The 18,235-nt window shown below is 34.7% G+C and overlaps 1 protein-coding gene across 21 annotated transcripts in view; it reads left to right on the top strand.

Moving 5' to 3' along the window:
• Positions 1–18,235, top strand: part of CCDC7 (coiled-coil domain containing 7) — a 300,965-nt gene that overhangs the window by 62,400 nt on the left and 220,330 nt on the right. For all 21 annotated transcript variants that reach the window (XM_060006163.1, XM_060006164.1, XM_060006166.1 and 18 more), the window contains 2 exons: positions 5,691–5,776; positions 10,904–10,958. In XM_060006163.1, the coding sequence (XP_059862146.1) occupies positions 5,691–5,776; positions 10,904–10,958 (141 nt within the window). The remainder of the gene's footprint in view (positions 1–5,690; positions 5,777–10,903; positions 10,959–18,235) is intronic.

Raw genomic sequence — 18,235 nt, 5'->3', positions numbered from 1 at the left:
TAGCTCTTCTCTAAAGAGAACTCACCTGTGAAGCCATCTGGTCCTGGACTTTTGTTTGTTGGAAGATTTTTAATCACAGTTTCAATTCATTACTTGTGATTGGTCTGTTCATATTTTCTGTTTCTTCCTGGTTCAGTCTTGGAAGGTTATGCCTTCTAAGAATTTGTCCATTTCTTCCAGGTCTTCCATTTTATTGGCATAGAGTTGTTCATAGTAGTGTCTCATGAAGCTTTGTATTTCTGCGGTGTCCTTCTTTTTCATTCTAATTTTATTGATTTGAGTCCTCTCCCTCTTTTTCTTGATGAGTCTGGCTAAAGGTTTATCAATTTTGTTTATCTTCTCAAAGAACCAGCTTTTAGTTTATTGATGTTTGCTATTGTTTTCCTTGTTTCTGTTTCATTTACTTCTGCTCTGATCTTTATGGTTTCTTTCCTTCTACAGACGTTGGGTTTTGTTTGTTCTTCTTTCTCTAGTTGCTTTAGATGTAAGGTTAGATTGTTTATTTGAGATTTTTCTTGTCTCTTGAGGTAGGATTGTATAGCTGTGAACTTCCCTCTTAAGAACTGCTTTTGCTGTATCCCTTAGGTTTTAGGTCATCGTGTTTTTCTTGTCATTTGTCTCTAGGTACTTTTTGACTTCCTCTTTGATTTCTTCAGTGATCTCTTGGTTATTTAGTAACGTATTGTTTAGCCTCCATGTGTTGGTGTTTTTTACATTTTTTCCCCTGTAATTGATTTCTAATCTCAAAGCGTTGTGGTCGGAAAAGATGCTTGATATGATTTCAATTTTCTTTAATTTACCGAGGCTTGATTTGTGACCAAAGATGTGATCTGTCCTGGAGAGTGTTCCATGTGCATTTGAGAAGAAAGAGTAATCTGTTGTTTTCAGATGGAATGTCCTATAAATATCAATTAAATTTGTCTGGTCTATTGTGTCATTTAAAGCTTGTGTTTCCTTATTCATTTTCTGTCTGGGTGATCTGTCCATTGGTGCAAGTGAGGTGTTAAATTCCCCCACTATTACTATGTTACTGTCAGTTTCCTCTTGTATAGCTGTTAGCATTTGCCTTAAGTATTGAGGTGCTCTTATGTTGGGTGTATATATTATATTTATAATTGTTACATCTCCTTCTTGCATTGATCCCTTGATCATTCTGTAGTGTCCTTCCTTGTGTCTTGTAGTATTGTTTATTTTAAAGTCTAGTTTTCTGATATGAGTATTGCTACTCCAGCTTTCTTTTGATTTCCAGTTTGATTTCCATTTGCATGGAATATCTTTTTCCATCCCTTCATTTTCAGTCTGTCTTTGCCCCTAGATCTGAAATGTGTCTCCTGTAGACAGCATATATATGGATCTTGTTTTTGTATTCCATTCAGCAAACCTGTGTCTTTTGGTTGGAGCATTTAATCCATTCACATTTAAGATAATTATCGACATGTATGTTCCTCTTACCATTTTCTTAATTGTTTTGGGTTTGTTTTTGTACGTCCTTTTCTTCTCTTGTGTTTCCCACTTAGAGAAATTCCTTTAGCATTTGTTGTAGAGCTGGTTTGGTGGTGCTGAATTCTCTTAGCTTTTGCTTGTCTGCGAAGCTTTTGAGTTCTCCATCGAATCTGAATAAGATCCTTGCCGGGTAGAGTAATCTTGGTTCTTCCATTTTATTACTTTAAATATATTGTGCCACTCCGTACTGGCTTGTAGAGTTTATTCTGAGAAATCAGCTGTTAACCGTACGCGAGTTCCCTTCTATGTTATTTGTCGTTTTTCCCTTGTTGCTTTTAATAATTTTTCTTTGTCTTTAATTTTTGCCAATTTGATTACTATGTGTCTCGGTGTGTTTCTCCTTGGATTTATCCTGCCTGGGACTTTCTGCGCTTCCTGGGCTTGGGTGGCTATTTCTTTTCCCATGTTAGGGAAGTTTTCAACTATAATCTCTTCAAATATTTTCTCAGGTCCTTTCTCTCTCTCTTCTCCTTCTGGGACCCCTATAATGTGAATGTTGGTGTGTTTAATGTTGTCACAGAGATCTCTTAGGCTGTCTTCATTTCTTATCATTCTTTTTTCTTTTGTCTGTTTCATGGCAGTGAATTCCACCATTCTGTCTTCTAGGTCACTTATCCATTCTTCTGCCTAAGTTATTTTGCTATTGATGCCTTCTAGTGTGTTTTTCATTTCAGTTATTGTATTGTTCATCTCTGTTCTTTAATTCTTCTGTGTGTTTGTTCTTTATTTCTTCTAGGCCTTTGTTAAACATTTCTTGCATCTTCTCAATCTTTGCCTCCATTCTTTTTCCGAGGTCCTGGATCGTCTTCACTATCATTATTATGAATTCTGTTTTCTGGAAGGTTGCCTATCTCCACTTCATTTAGTTGTTTTTCTCGGGTTTTGTCTTATTCCTTCATCTGGTACATAGTCCTCTGCGTTTTCATTTTGTCTGTCTTTCTGTGGATGTGGTTTTTGTTCCACAGGCTGCAGGAATGTAGTTCTTGCTTCTGCTGTCTGCCCTCTGGTGGATGAGGCTATCTAAGAGACTTGTGCAAGCTTCCTGATGGGAGGGACTCCTGCCAATATTTTTATGGCATCTTCATCATTACACAGGGCAAAGGCTCGGAAAATAACAGGAGAGCTGAGACTGTACCTGCAGCTCCCCTTGGCTCTGCAGAGTGCCAACCACAGTTACATTAGCCTGACTCCTTATTTATTCCACTTCTGCCATCACCTGGCTTTCTACTATAGCTTCCTAAATAGGAGATCCTAGATATATATATTTTGGTATGCTATTGCTAGAAAATATTACTGCATAAAAAGATTTGTTTCTGTTCTTTCTATTCTGTTCTATTGGTGTTGTGTATTCCTACACCAATGACTGAGATCTTTAATGATTATATATTTATAGTAAGTCCTGGTATTTTGTGGGCAAGTTAACCCACCTTGTAATATATGAGAATTTATTTGTTTTTGGTCTTTGCACTTTCTTGTAAATTTTAGAGTTAATTTGTAAAATTCTACTATTGCACTCAACCTGTACATCAAATTTGAGAGATTTACATATAGGATATCAAGATACATCTTTTTGTTTACAAACATTAAATGTCACAATTTTGGAAAGTTTTGTAATGCTTACAATCAGTGTTTATGATTTTCTTCATAAAGCTCTTATTCATTTTTGTTAGGTTAATCTTAGGTACTTTGTATTTTTATGCTATGTTATTTGTATCTTACAAAATATTTTAAAGCTATTGCTAGAGAAATGTAACAAATTTTTGTATATTGAATTTTCCATCTACAAACCTAGCTACACTATCATAATGGTTAGATTTTTATTTCCTACTTTCATAATTGAAGTATCTGTAAATGATTGCCTAAATTTTCTTGCTTTCCAACTTGTAATACTTTCTTCTTCTTGCCTTGCTACACTGGAAAAGACCTCTAGAATAATACTGAATAGACAGTATGAAAGCAGGCATTTTGTTTTGTTTTGTTCCTGATATTAAGGGGAATGTTTTCTTGTTTCTTGTGATTAGTCAGCCTGCCTTTCTGTCTCTCTTTCTCTTTCAAAACCTAAAATTCTTCCAGCCTCTGCCACTATTGCCTTATTTCAAAGCCATTTCCATAGTTTTAGTTATGTGTTGCAACAGCACCCTACTTTCAGGTAGCAAAATCTGTATTACTTTTTAATTTGCTGCTCAGTGGGTTGCTTTATTGGCTGCTTTAGGGTTTACAGTCTTGTTTTTAACTTACTGTAGTTTCTATTCAAATGACATCGAATCACTTCATATATAAGAGTCTTGAAACATACTTTCATTTGTCCCTTTCTGGCCTTTGTGCAATTGTTTTTATACATTTTACTGCACAACACATTGTTATTAATTTTGCTGTAAAATATTACCTTTTATAGAGATTTAAATAACAGGAAAACAGTCTTTATATTTACCCACATAATTATCATTTGTGGTATTCTTCTTTGTGTATTTTCTTATTTCTATCTGGTATCATTTTTCTTCTCCTTGAAGGATTCTTTATTTTTTTTATTGTGCAGGGCTGCTGCTGCTGAATTCTTTCACCTCTTTGATTTCCAGACCAAAAAAAATTTCTTTTGCCATCAGTTTTGAAAGATATTTTTCCTGGATAAAGAATTCTAGGTTGAGTGGTTTAAAGATATTGCTCCTTTGTCTTCAGGCTTGCATTATTTCTTACAAGAAATCTGTTTTCTTGTTTATTCTTGTGTGTATTCTGCTTTTCTCCGCTGTCTGCTTTTAAGATTTTCTTTTTATTGCTGCTTTTAAGTAATTTGATTATGATGTATTTTGGGGGTTAGTTTTCCTTGTACTGTTGTGGATTTGTGGATATACAGTTTTCATCAAAGTTGAAAAAAATTGGCCATTATTTCTTCAAATAGTTATTCTCTTTTCCCACCCCTTCTCTCCATGAATTCCAACTGTAAGTATATTAATCCACTTGAAGTTGTCCCACAACTCACTGATGATCTGTTCGTTATTTTTTAGTCTTTTTTCCCTTTCGTTATTTAAGTATGTTTTGATTGCCAGTATATTAGATTTTTCTTAGTAGGAAATATGTACCAAAACTCGTGTTTAAACTGGAAAATTATTTGGCAACCTTAACAATTCTCATTAAAAATGTTATTATTATACTTATTTTCTATATTTTATAGGAATTGTTACACTTGGGGTTTAACTTGTGAGAACTTTGCTACAGTGAATTTGGTATCTGTTGGAGGTTGTGGTCTGAAATAGGAAATGATCTCCCAATACCTAGTAGTGTCTATTATTAAGCTCATCTAAAAGTTTCAATACTCTAATTGTCAAATTTTTTCTATACTTCCTTGTAGAAAATAATCTACTACTACATAGTAGTTCAAGAATACTTTAAAACCTGTGGTCAATTCTGCTCTAATATTTGTTTTGAAATGCAGATTTGTTACAACATGACAGAACAGTTTGAGCATAATGTGAATTTTACATTTGCTTATGCACAAATTCATCTGAAAATAGTACTAGGTGAATGTAGAAAAACAGCTTCTACAAGCTTCTTCGGTTTACCATGTGTATTGTGTACCACACCAGTCCACATATGGTGTTAAAACTTTTCATCCAATTTCAGATAGCCTTCCTTCGCATACTGCATAATAACTCACAAGTTGAAATCTGTTTGATGCTCATTTCCAAAAACAAGCTTCATGTCTTATTCAAGATAAAGAGCTATGTTTCTCGTAGTATGTATTTCTTAATCATTTAACTGTATAAAACTGGATTAATGTTCTTAAGTTTTTATTTTTTTTAATGTATCATTGACAGTTTTTTTGCGTTCTGTGCACCTTACCCCATTTTCCTCATATATCCTGCAGTTTTTATCATACGATTTTTCACAGTGAGGTGATTTTCAGGATGTTGTATGCAATGTTATAGCAGAACTGACTGTAATTTGTCAAGGAATTTAATTGTTTGATATGTATTAGCTTATTTGCAACTTACATTCTGTAAAGCACTATAACAAACATTCAGCCTATATCATTAATTTTGTTTTGCTTTTATTCAGATAATTTCCCTTGAAACATAGTATAGTGATTCTCAAAGTAAAATGGCAATCTTAGTAATGTGTATTATCATGTATTTACCTTTAATTTATGGTCTCCTTAACTGTTTATTTCTGGCTTATATAAAACTACATAGAAACCAAAGGCTACAAGTGAGCGACAAAAGAAAACTATGAAAATGGAGAAGAAAAAAGACGAAGGAATATCTGAAGATTCAGAAGAGTAAGACATAAAGATACTTGTTAATATTTTTTACTTATAAACTTATATTTTCATTTTATACAATTTAGGGTCATATAAATATAACTTATTAACAGGTTTCTAAAAAAGCATAGCATTAGCAAATATATAGTTTTATAAGCAGACCAGGATATGATTACAGGAGAAAGCTGAGAAGTGAAGAGCAAAGAACTAAAAATGGGTTAGAGTAGAATAAATCACAAGATATTCAGGAATAGGTAAACAATTAAATACAAATAATTTTAGGGAAAAAAGGATTTACAGTGTTTTCTTGATGGTTTCGCTAATGATTTGTAATTTGTATGTTAATCCCTCTCCCCATTCTGGGCTCTTCCTTTTTACTGTACTTCTTGGTTGTCTTATTAAAAAAAGTATCTGTTTTTAATGTATATGGGTTATTGTAAAGTGGCCTTACCAAGAGAATATTTTCTTTACTAATATAATTTATGCAGTTGGAATTTGCTTGCTCAAACCCTCATATAAATATATAGCTTATTAACAAAACTATGAATTCAAACTTTATAGCGTTCCACAAATTCTGAAAAGAAATTCATCAGACAAATGGCCTTTTCTTGAGAAAAGAAAAGATGACCAGAGAAGGAAAAATGACCAATGTACTTTGGAAATCCTTTTCCCATCTCAATGTACCATATTTTAATCATACCAACGAGATGTCAGTTTGAGAAATGTTATTCAATTATTTATCATTTAACCTTTATGGATTTTATGGCTTTTAAAAATATGAATTTCTTATGAAATTTTACTTTCTTTTTTATTCAAGTATAATTGGCTTATTAGTTACAGGTATATGACACAGTAATTTGATATTTTAATACATTACAAATTGATCACCATGACAAGTCTGTCACCACACAAAGTTATTATGATGTTAATGACTATATTCCCTATGCTATACATTACATCCCATAACTTATTGATTTTATAACTGGCATTTTGTATTTCTTTATCTCCCTTACCTATTTTAATTATTCCCCTTCCCTCCTCCCCTCTGGAAACCACCAGTTTGTTCTCTGTACCTATGAGTTTGCTTCTGTTTTGCTATGTTTGTTCATTTGTTTTTTAGATTCCATATATAAGTGAAATCATACAGTATTTGTCTCTTTGTCTGACAATCCATGTTGTCACAGATGGCAAGATTTCATTCTTTTTGTTGGTTGAGTTATATTACATCATATATATGGTATCTATATCTATATCTGTATATCTATATCTGTATATACACACATCTTCTTTATCCATTCATCTATTGATGGGTACTTAGTTTACTTCCATATCTTGGCATTTATAAATAATGATCAATGAACATAGGGGTGCATGTATTTTTTTGGGATAGTGTTTTTGTTTTCTTTGAAAAAATACCCAGAAATGGACTTGATGGATCATATGGTAGTATTATTTTTGATTGTTTGAAGAACTCCCATACTTTTTTTTATAGTGACTGCACCAATTTACATTTCCACCAACAAAGCACCAAGGGTTCCTTTTTCTCCACATCCTTGCAGCACTTGTTATTTTTTGTCTTTTTGCTAATAGCCATCCTGACAGGTGTAAGGTGATATCTCATTGAGGGTTTTTTTTTTCTTTCTTTTTTTTTTTTTTTTGGTGGTACACAGGCCTCTCACTGTTGTGGCCTCTCCCGTTGCGGAGCACAGGCTCCGGACGCGCAGGCTCAGCGGCCATGGCTCACGGGCCCAGCCGCTCCACGGCATGTGGGATCTTCCCGGACCGGGGCACGAACCCATGTCCCCTGTATCGGCAGGCGGACTCTCAACCACTGCGCCACCAGGGAAGCCCCTCATTGAGGTTTTAAATTGCATTTCCCTGGTGATTAGTAATGTTGAGCATCTTTTCATGCACCTGTTGGCCATCTAGACCCCTTGTTTGGAAAAATGTCTATTCAGGTTCTCTGCCATTTTAAAATCAGATTTTTTGGTTTTTTTGATGTTAAGTTGTAGGAGTTCTTTGTATTTGGATATTAACTCTTTATCACATGTATCATTTGGGAATATCTTTTCCCATATAGTAGGCTGACTCTTCATTCTGTTGATAGTTTGCTTTGCTGTGCAAAAGCTTTTTTCAGTTTGCTGTAGTTCCATTTGTTTATTTTTCCTTTTGTTTCTCTTGCATGAGGAGACATATACCAAAAATATGGCTAACACCAATGTTAAAGAGTGTACCACTTATGTTACCTTCTAGGAGTTTTATGGTTGCAGGCCTTATAGTTAAGTCTTTAATCCACTTTGAGTTTACTTTTGTATATGGTGTGAGAATGTAGTCCAGTTTGATTCTTCTACAATACATGTAGCTGTTCAGTTTTCCCAACATCATTAATTGAAGAGGCTGCCTTTTTCCCATTGTATATTCTTGCCTCCATTGTCTTAGATTCATTGACCATATATGTATGAATTTATTTCTGGGCTCTCTACTCTGTTTCATTGAACTGTGTGTCTGTTTTTGTCCAGTGCTATACTGTTTTGATTACTGTATCTTTGTAGTATAGGTTGAAATCAGGGCACATGCTACCTCCAGCTCTGTTCTTTCTCAAGATTGTTTTGGCTATTTGGGGTCTTTTTGTGTTACCATAGAAATTTTAGAATTATTTGTTCTAGTTCTGTGAAAAATGCCATTGGTATTTTTATAGAGATTGTACTGAGTCTGTAGACTTCTTTTGGTAGTATGTCATTTTAACAATGTTAATTCTTCCACTCCATAAGCATAGAATATTTTTCCATTTGTTAATGTTATTTTTAATTTCTTTTATCACTTTCTTACAGGTTTCCAGGTTCAGGTCTTCTACCTCCTCAGTTAGATTTATCCCTAAGTACTTTATTCTTTTTGATACAATTATGAGTGGGATTGTTTTCTTAATTTCTTTTTCTTATAGTTTGTTGTTAGTGTGTGAAACCCAAGAGATTTCTGTATATTAATTTTGTATCCTGCAACTTTACTGAGTTCACTTATTGTTTCTAATAGTCTTCTTTGGTAGCATCTTTAGAATTTTGTAAATGTAGTATTATGTCATGTGCAAACAATGACAGTTTTATTTTTTCTTTTCCAATTTGAATTCCTTTTATATCTTTGTCTTGTCTGATTGCTGTGGCTAGGACTTCAGTTTCAACATTATGTTGAATAAAGGTGATGGGCATCCTTGTCTTATTCTTGATGTTAGAGGAAATGTTTTCAGCTTTTTCTTGTAGAATATGATGTTGGCTTTGGGTTTTTCATATAGTACCTTTATTATGTTGAGGTATGTTCCCTCTGTATCTACTTTGTTGAGAGTTTTTCTCATAAATGGATTTTGAACTTTGTCAAAAGCTTTTTCTGCATCTATGAAGATGATCATATGATATTTATTCTTTGTTTTGTTAACATGGTTTATTATGTTAGTTGATTTTTGGATGTCAAATTATCCTTGCAACCATAGTTAGAATCCCACTTGATCATGGTGTATGATCCTTTTAATGTATTGTTGAATTTGGTTTGCTAATATTTTGTTGAGGATTTTTGCATCTATATTTGTCAGTGATATTGATTTGTAACTTTCCTTTTTTGTGGTGTCTCTATCTGGTTTTCATATCAGGGTGATGCTTGTCTCATAGAATGAGTTCAGAGTGTTCCCTCCTCTTTAAATTTTTTGAATAGTTAGAGAAGGGTAAGTGTTAACTCTTTCTTAATGGTTGTTAGAACTCACCTTTGAATTGATCTGGTCATGGACTTTGGTTCATTGGGAGGTTTTTGATTACTGATTCAATTTCATTTCTGGTAATCACTCTGTTCATATTTTCTGTTTCTTCCTGATTCAGTCTTGGGAAATTGTACATTTCTAGGAATTTATCCATTTTTTTCTAGGTTGTCCATTTATTGTGTATAATTGTTTGTACTAATTTCTTACGTATTTCTGTGGTGTCAGTTGTAATTTCTCTTTCATTTTTTATTTTATTTATTTGGGACCTCTCTTTCTTTTTTTCTTGTTTAATCTGGATAAAGTTTTGTCAGTTTTGTTTAACTTTTCAAAACCAGCTCATAGTTTCCTTGACCTCTTTTATTTTTTCTTTTAGTCTTTATTTGATTTATTTTTGTTCCGCTCTGTACTATTTATTTCCTTTTACTAATTTTGGGCTTTATTTGTTCTTCTCTTTCTACTTCCTTTAGGTGTAAGGTGAGATTGTTTATTTGAGATTTTGTGTGTTTGTTTCCTGAGGTAGGGTGCCAGATCCTGCCTCATGTGGTGGTTGCTGGCCTGCTGGTGGGCAGGGCTGGGTACCCAGGCTGGGGGTCAGGGGCTCCTTGGGCTAGTATCAGCCTGCTGGTGAATGGGGTAAGCCCCTGGTACTAATAGTCTAGAGGGAGGATTCCAAAATGGTGCTTGAGAGCACCTTGTCCTCATGGTAGAATGAGCTCCCCAAAATGGGTGCCGCCAGCGTTTGTGTCCCCAAGGGGAGTCCCAGTTGCCTCCGACCTCTCCAGGAGGCTCTCCAAAATCAGCAAATGGGTCTGACCCTGGCTCCTTTTAAATTACCACCACTACGCTGGGACTCAGCATGTTAGATTTTGCATGTCCCAGAAGAGTGGGATCTACGTTTCCTACAGCCCTCCTGCTCTCCAATATGCAAGCCCTGTTGGCCTTCACAGGCCAACAGGGCTTGCATATTGTTCTTGGGGCTCATCTTCTCAGGTTGGACCCCTGGGGTAGGGAGTCTGATGTGGAGCTCAGACCCCTCACTCCTTGGGGGAGAACAACTGCAATTGTGATTATCCTCCCATTTGTGGGTCACCTACCCAGGAATGTGGGTCTTCACTATACTGAGTCTTTACCCCTCCTATCCATCTCATTGTGGTTACTTCTTAATATCTTTACTTTTCTGGTAGTCTTCATGTCATTCTCATCAATAGTTGCTCTGTAAATAGTTGTAATTTTGGTGTGCCTGTGGGAGGAGGTAAATTTGGGGTCTTCCTACTCCATCATTTTGGGTGCACCTCTCAAAATTTCATTTCTTTAAAATGGTTTGAGTACTCATCAAGAAAGCAAAGTAGTCATGCAAATATCATAAAATATCATGATATATTTAAAAACATTTTTTTTTTCAGGAAGAAGTCTGTAGTGAAAGAGCTTAAAGTAAAAGAAGATATGCCTCAAGTCCAGGTAACACAGAATCTCTCTCTGTGCATCTAAATGTGATTAATAAGGCTCTGATAATTGTATATATAGATGATATTAGTATGTATATGAATATAGGTGTGTATGTATGTGTGTTTGTGAGTGTATATGTGTACGAAATTTCTTCCTAAGATACTTCTTTCTTGTCAGTTGGCTTTTCTCAGCAAGTTTCGAAAACCAAATGGTAAATTTAGACACATTTACTGTCAAGGTTATGAAAATTACCATAGTTCACTCAATTATAGGCAGTATCATGGAGGAAAGACCATCATATTATGAGTCAGAGCAGACTTACTAGTTAAGTGACATTGGACAAGTCCCTTTAACCTACTTGAACTTCATATTTTTCATCACTAAAATGGGTAAAACAATAGCTTCCCTATCTATTTTAAGAAGGTATAAGAGATGCAAGAAGCAAATAGGAAAAATTTTCAGAGATTGTAAATATAGCCCACTCTTTTTTATGTGATCCAATGAAAAGAATACAAGTAACCCTTTGTTTCATCTTGTCTTTGGTAAACTTTCTTTTGCTACAAGTTAACTTCTTAACTATCAGAGCATCATGTCACCCATTTGGTCACTCTCATCCCATGAGTGGCTGGACTTAAGTGTCCTACAAGTATGTACCTGCATGATTCAAGAATCAAATAACATAAATTTGCAAAGAAAATGAGAGTACTGCTTGAAATACTGAGTATAAAATGAACAACTTTATAGTATTAGTTTTCTGTTTCTGCATAACAAGTTACATCACATTTTGCAGCTTAAAACAATTTAAATTGTCTCATAGTTTTGAATGGCTTAGGAGTCTGAGCGTGGCTAATCTGTGCCTTATGCTCAAGGCCTCACCATACAGCAGTCAAGGCGTTGGCTAGGCTCTGCTTTTTTTGGTCACTTGGGGTCCTCTTCCAAGCTTAAGTAGATGTGGCAAATTTCAGTTCTGTGCAGTTGTAGGACTGGGGCATTTAGCCATGTGGCCTTCTCCATAAGCAGTTTACATTATAGCATCTCACTTCTTCTTTAAGGCCAGCAAAGAGTCTCTCTTTCTTGCTAAGACAGTCTCATGCAATATAATATGATCATGAGAGTGACACCTTATCACCTCAGCTATATAGTTGATCCTTGAACAACATGGAGTTTAGGAATGCCGTCCCCTCCCTCACAGTCGAAAATTTGCATACTGCTATCTCTGCCTCAAAAACAAAGGAATTGATAAATGACTCACCAAAGAGCAGGAAGGCAAAACAGCTAGGGTAGAGTCAGGACTCAAACCCTAGTTATTTTATTTTATTTTATTTTTTATTTTTTTTTGCGGTATGCGGGCCTCTCACTGTTGTGGCCTCTCCTGTCGTGGAGCACAGGTGGACTCTCAACCACTGCGCCACCAGGGAAGCCCCAAACCCTAGTTCTTTTGATTCCACATATTGTGATCTCTAATCGAACACACTTTTCCCTATACTTAGTTGATATAAAGATCTGTAAAATGAAAATATAGGTACAGTATTCATTGAAAAATATCCTTGTATAAGTAGACCCAGGCAGTTCAAACCCATGTTGTTCACAGGTCAAATACATAATACAGTCTAGTAAGTGGATTGGCATCTCATCACTGTGCAATATTCTCTTGGCTAAAAGCAAGTCACAGGTTGTATTCACACTAAAAGGAGTGGATTATACAGAGCATAACTTTAGGGATGGAGATCATGGAGGCCATTTTAGTATTCTGCCTACCATACCAGGTGATTTTATATAGAACAGCATTTTGTGTGTATTTTAAAAACATTTATTATAATTCCATTTTTTAATTAATATTGTAAGTCTTGAAACTAGTGTTTTAGTTCATTTGGGCCATGTCTTAGTCCCTTCAGACTGCTTTAACAAAATTTCAGGGATTGGGTAGCTTATAAACAACAGAAATTTATTTCTAACAGTTCTGGGGGCTAGATGTTCAAAATCAGAGTACCAGCATGATGGGGTGAGGGTCCTCTTCTGGCTTTCAGAATTCTTGTATTCTCATATGCAGAAGGAGAGCTTTCTCAGGCCCCTTTTATAAGGGCGTTAATCTCATTCATGAAGGCTCTGCCCTCATGACCTAATCACCTCCCAAAGGCTCTGCCTCCTAATATGATCACAGTGGGAATTAGGATTTCAACATAATGAATTTGGGGGCAGGACACAAACATTTGGACCATAGCAGGCTTCTATAACAAAATACTTTAGACTGGGTAGCTTAAATAACAAACATTTATTTCTCACAGTTCTGGAGGTAGGGAAGTCCAAAGATCAAGTCACCAGCAGATTTGGTGTCCAGTGAGAACCTGATTCCCGGTTCATAGATGGCCATATTCTTGCTGTGTCTTTACATGGCAGAAATGGCAGAGGAGCTCTCTAGAATCTCTTTTATAGGGTGCTAATTCCATTCATGAGAGTACCACCCTCATGACCTATTCATCTCCCAGTGGCTCCACCTCCAAATACCATTACATTAGGGATTAGATTTCAATATATGAATTTTGGGGGGCACAAGCATTCAATTTGTAGCAGATAGTGTCATTTAAATTTTTTTGTCTGAATTTAAAATAAAAATTTTCTGTGTGGGTATACTTTTTTCTGGAGAAGTTCTGTGGATATAATGAGAATTTTAAAGGAATTTGGGAATTTATCTCCCTCCTCCAAAACTTCATTATGAACTATCACTGATCTAGACCATTTTACAGAGACCAATAGAAGCTAAAATGTGACTTGCTTAGTTTAGAGAACAAATTGGTACTGAAATCTGAACTGCAAACATGGCTCTCTGAATCCTGCTTAGCATTTGCAATTACAGTCAGTCCTTGAACAACATGGGTTTGTGCTGTGAGGGGCCACTTATACATGGATTTTTTCCAATAAATATGTACTGTAGTACTACACAGTCTGTGGTTGGTTGAATCTGCAGGTGTGGAACCATGTATACAAAGGGCCAGCTGTAAATTTATATGTGGATTTTCTGTTGGGTGGGTTCCTGTAACCCCCATGTTTTTCAAGGGTCAGTTATAGGGAAAATGTATTCGGTTTTGCTTCCTCAGGCAGGCATGGGTATTAGAATCAGTTGGTATTATTATCTATCTGTCCAAGTAAGTATAATGTTTGTAAAATTTTTTAATAAGTCATGTAAAACTATATTTTAGTTTTTTTACATGACATAGTTTTTTTATTAGTTGTTCATTAGGGTATGGATTGGATTTTGCAGTCAGGGAGAACAACTAAAGAGTTTTTGCAATAATTTAACTCAGTGATAAACTAGTTAATTATAAGTTAAATGTATTAAGATAGAAATGTAAATAACATTTCTTATAATCCAAATTTTACTGTTGCCAAATGGAAAGATTTAATTTTATAAAAATATTAATCCCTTAAAATTAATAAATGTACTGCATTTCTAGTCAGAATTCAAAAAGGACTTTTTTAAAAGGGAGAAATGATTTGAAGATTATGTAAAATTTACCTGTAAAATTATCTAGGAGCCTTTTAAAAAATGGTAGTTCTTTGACCAGTTTCCAAATTCCTTTTGAGATTATTGGTGCATCTATTTTTGTAGTTTATATTTTCATATAAATTTATCCATTTCTAATGTTTTTTCAAGTGTACTGCTTGAATTTTACGTTATATTTTTTTTTTCTGTATCTCTATTTCTAACTTCTTTTTCCATTTACAGAAGTATTTGTTGTTTTTTTTTCTTTCCTTTTAATCAGGTTTGTCAGGGGATTATAATTTTTATATAAAAATAGTTTTGGAGTTTCACTTAGCTATTTTACTGTTTTATTTCTTGCTGTTACTGTTTGTTTTCTACTTAATTACTCTAACCTTTATTGTTATTAATTTCTTCTACCACTTTTTGTCTTTGGTTTATTTTTAGTTTCTTTTCAAATCTGTATTAGTTATATAGGTAGTTTATTTATTTTTACATTTGTTTAATTACAGTTAAACAATATTGAGGCGACACATTTTTCACTGAATACAACTTCATTTGTATTTTATAGGTGTTTGAGTTTTTCTTTGTTTCACAAAAATGTTTTTAGTTCATCTTTTCATTGTTGGTTTACCTTTTTATAGAATTAACATCAGAAAATAGTACATAGAAAGTCCATACTTTTTGAAAGTTTTAAAAGGTATGTTTTGTGGTCAAGTGCATATGTTTATTTCAGTTTTCTATTACTCTATAACAAAGTACACTAATATATAGAGGTCTACTACACCAATAGTTAATTATTTCTCATTGATTTTGGGGTTGGCTGGGCTTATCGGGATGATTCTTCTGCTCCATGTTGTACTGGGGTCACTCATGTAGCTTCATTCAGCTTTAGAATGTTTAAGATGGCTTCCTCAAATGTCTGGTGGTAAGTGGAATGGCTAAGGGCTGAATCTTTCTTTCATGTGGTTGATCATCATTTAGTAGTCAAGCCCACGTATCATTACACAGAAGCTGGACTCCAGTAGCTCAAAAGAAACTGCAAGACCCTTTAAGACCTGCACTCAGAAGCCTTAGAACATAATTTCCCCACATTTTACTGGTTAGGGGCCAGCCCAGACTCAAAGGGAGGGAAAATATATTCTACTTTTTGATGGGAGAAAGGGCATATGTAGGTAGGGGTGGTACAAATTATAGATGGTCATTTTTGGAAATAGTCTATGATAGTCTTCCCTCTGGCTACATGTTAATATTTCTCCCACATGCAAAATATACTCACCTCTTCCTTCTAAAATCTCATTACATTCTAGTTTTATCTTGAAGTCTAAGATCTTATCATCTATACCAGGTCTAGATATGGATGAGGCTTCTTGGCACAGCTCCTTTTGATCTGGAGATGTGTTATCTAAAAAGGCAAGTGGTGCAATCACTGAGGAAAACGGTATGAAGGTTCCTCATAAGACTAAAAATAGAACTGCCACATGATCCAGCAATTCCACTCCTGGGTATATATTCAAAGGAAACAGGAATATTAATTTAAAAGATACATGCACCCCAGTGTGTTCATAGTAGCATTATTTACAATAGCCAAAATATGGAAACAACCTAAGTGTCCATCAACATATGAATAGATATTATTGATATATATATATCAATAATATATATATGTGGTATATATATATATATATGTGTGTGTGTATATATATATATATAATGGAATACTATTCAACCATAAAAAAAGAATGAAAATTTGCCACTTGCAACAACATAGATGGACCTGAAGAGTATTATGCTTAGTGAAATAAGTCAGGGAAGACAAATACTGTATGTTACCATATATATTGGAAATCTAAAAAAATAAACAAATAAATATAACAAAACAGAAACAGACTCACAGATATAGAGAAAAAACTAGTGTTTACCAGTGGGGAGAGGGAAACAGTGGGGAGCAACATAGAGGTAGTGGATTGAGAGTTACAAACTACTATGTATGAAATACATAAGCTACAAGGATATATTGTACAGCACAGGAAACGTAGCAGAAAAAAATAAATAAACAGGCAATTTATTGTATTTTTACCACCCTCCAACACATGCCTAACACGTTACTGAGAAAAGAGTAAGATGACTGCAAGAGACACTATTATTCAAAAGAGGGGAAAACAGAAAGCACATGATTCAGGGCAATTCTGAAATCCAGCCAGACACTTGTCACTAGTTCTCTTGACTCTCAGGGTGGGGAATGTACCTAGATTAGGGTCTAGTTTTGCTTCCTGGGAATGATTTCCTAATTCATTTTTATAAGTAGCCCTTGATTTTATGGTATGGTACATTGAATCCACTGTCTGACTCATCATTCTTTTTCTGTAAGAAATGACCCATGTTTGCAGTGGAATAATTCTCTTAGCCTGCCTTCTGCTCATAAAAAATTAGGGATCTGGAGATTTCATTTTGAAATGTCCCTGTCCCTTTTAGTCTAGTATGATGGTGTTTCTCTTAAAAACTGTTTTCCCTGTATGTTATTGTGGTGCATTCTTTTTTTTTAAATTTATTTTATTGAAGTATAGTTGATTTACAGTGTTGTGTTAATTTCTGCTGTACAGAAAAGTGATTCAGTTATACATATATACATACATACACACTCATATATGTATATATATTATTTTTCATATTCTTTTCCATTATGGTTTATTACAGGGTATTGAATATAGTTCCCTGTGCTGTACAGTAGGACCTTGTTATTTATTCATTCTGTATATAATAGTTTGCATCTGCTAATCCCAGACTCCCATGGCATCCCTCCCCCACCCCTTGGCAACCACAAGTCTTTTCTGTATGTTTATAGTCTGTTTCTGTTTCGTAGATAAGTTCATTGGTGTCATATGTGTATTCTTTTACCCAAAAGTCAACATACATGATTCTTTCTAAGATAGATCTTATTTTACTTAAGCTGTTTTAGGCTTCTGCAGGACAGTACTCTCAAGATTATAAGTTCTTTTGTCTAATTAGGAGGATTTTTGAAGAATATTTAAATCTTTCTGAGATTTTAACAAAGGGTTTTATAGCACACCCTTGATTTGACTTTTACTCTGAAGCTACATTTCATTGTCAATACCATGGTTTTGATCTTTGTCCTAAAGTAATTTCTTTCTTTGAGAATTTTTTTTGAGAACGAGAGATAGTGTCCTGGACCCTCTATATATTTTCTAATTTTTGCTTTAGAATTGATCAGTTCTTTCTTTAACTCTTCTTTCTTTTTGCAGTACCTTATTATATATCCAACCCTAATATAAGCGAAACAGTTCTTTTATCATTCTGGCTGGAAATTTCCTCAGCCACATCCACAAGTTTAGTAGGTATGTTTTTAAGCTTGCAAGTTACTCCAGCCCTGAGTTTTGTTAGTTGTTCTGTCACTGCGTAAAAGAGTTCCTTCCCCCCTTTCCAGCCCCCAGTATCAGTTTTCCAACCTCACTGCCTTTTATAGCCTCCACTAACAGATTGTTTGCCATTCCTCCATGCTTCACCTATAGCCTTCTTCCTACTTTTCTGGTATCCAACAATAGTGTCTTTACCACCCTTCAACTTCTGCTTACCTGCTGGACCCAAAGCCAGTGCTAAATGTTTTTAGTTTTTGTTGTTGCATCACCTTGCTTGCAGGTGTTTCTATTACTTCATATCAAACTACCCCCAAATTTAGTGAATTAGAACAGTAATGGTTTATTATTTCTCACAATTCATGGGTTTGCTGCACTCAGCTGGGCAGTGTCTCTGTTTGATGTCATGTTGCTTAAGGTCTGTCAAGTGGCTGCAT

This window comes from Delphinus delphis, chromosome 2 (genome assembly GCF_949987515.2).
Source record: "Delphinus delphis chromosome 2, mDelDel1.2, whole genome shotgun sequence".
In the NCBI taxonomy this organism is placed as follows: Eukaryota; Metazoa; Chordata; class Mammalia; order Artiodactyla; family Delphinidae; genus Delphinus; species Delphinus delphis.
Note: the sequence above shows the minus strand (reverse complement) of the source record. Positions and strands in the feature narration are given on the sequence as shown.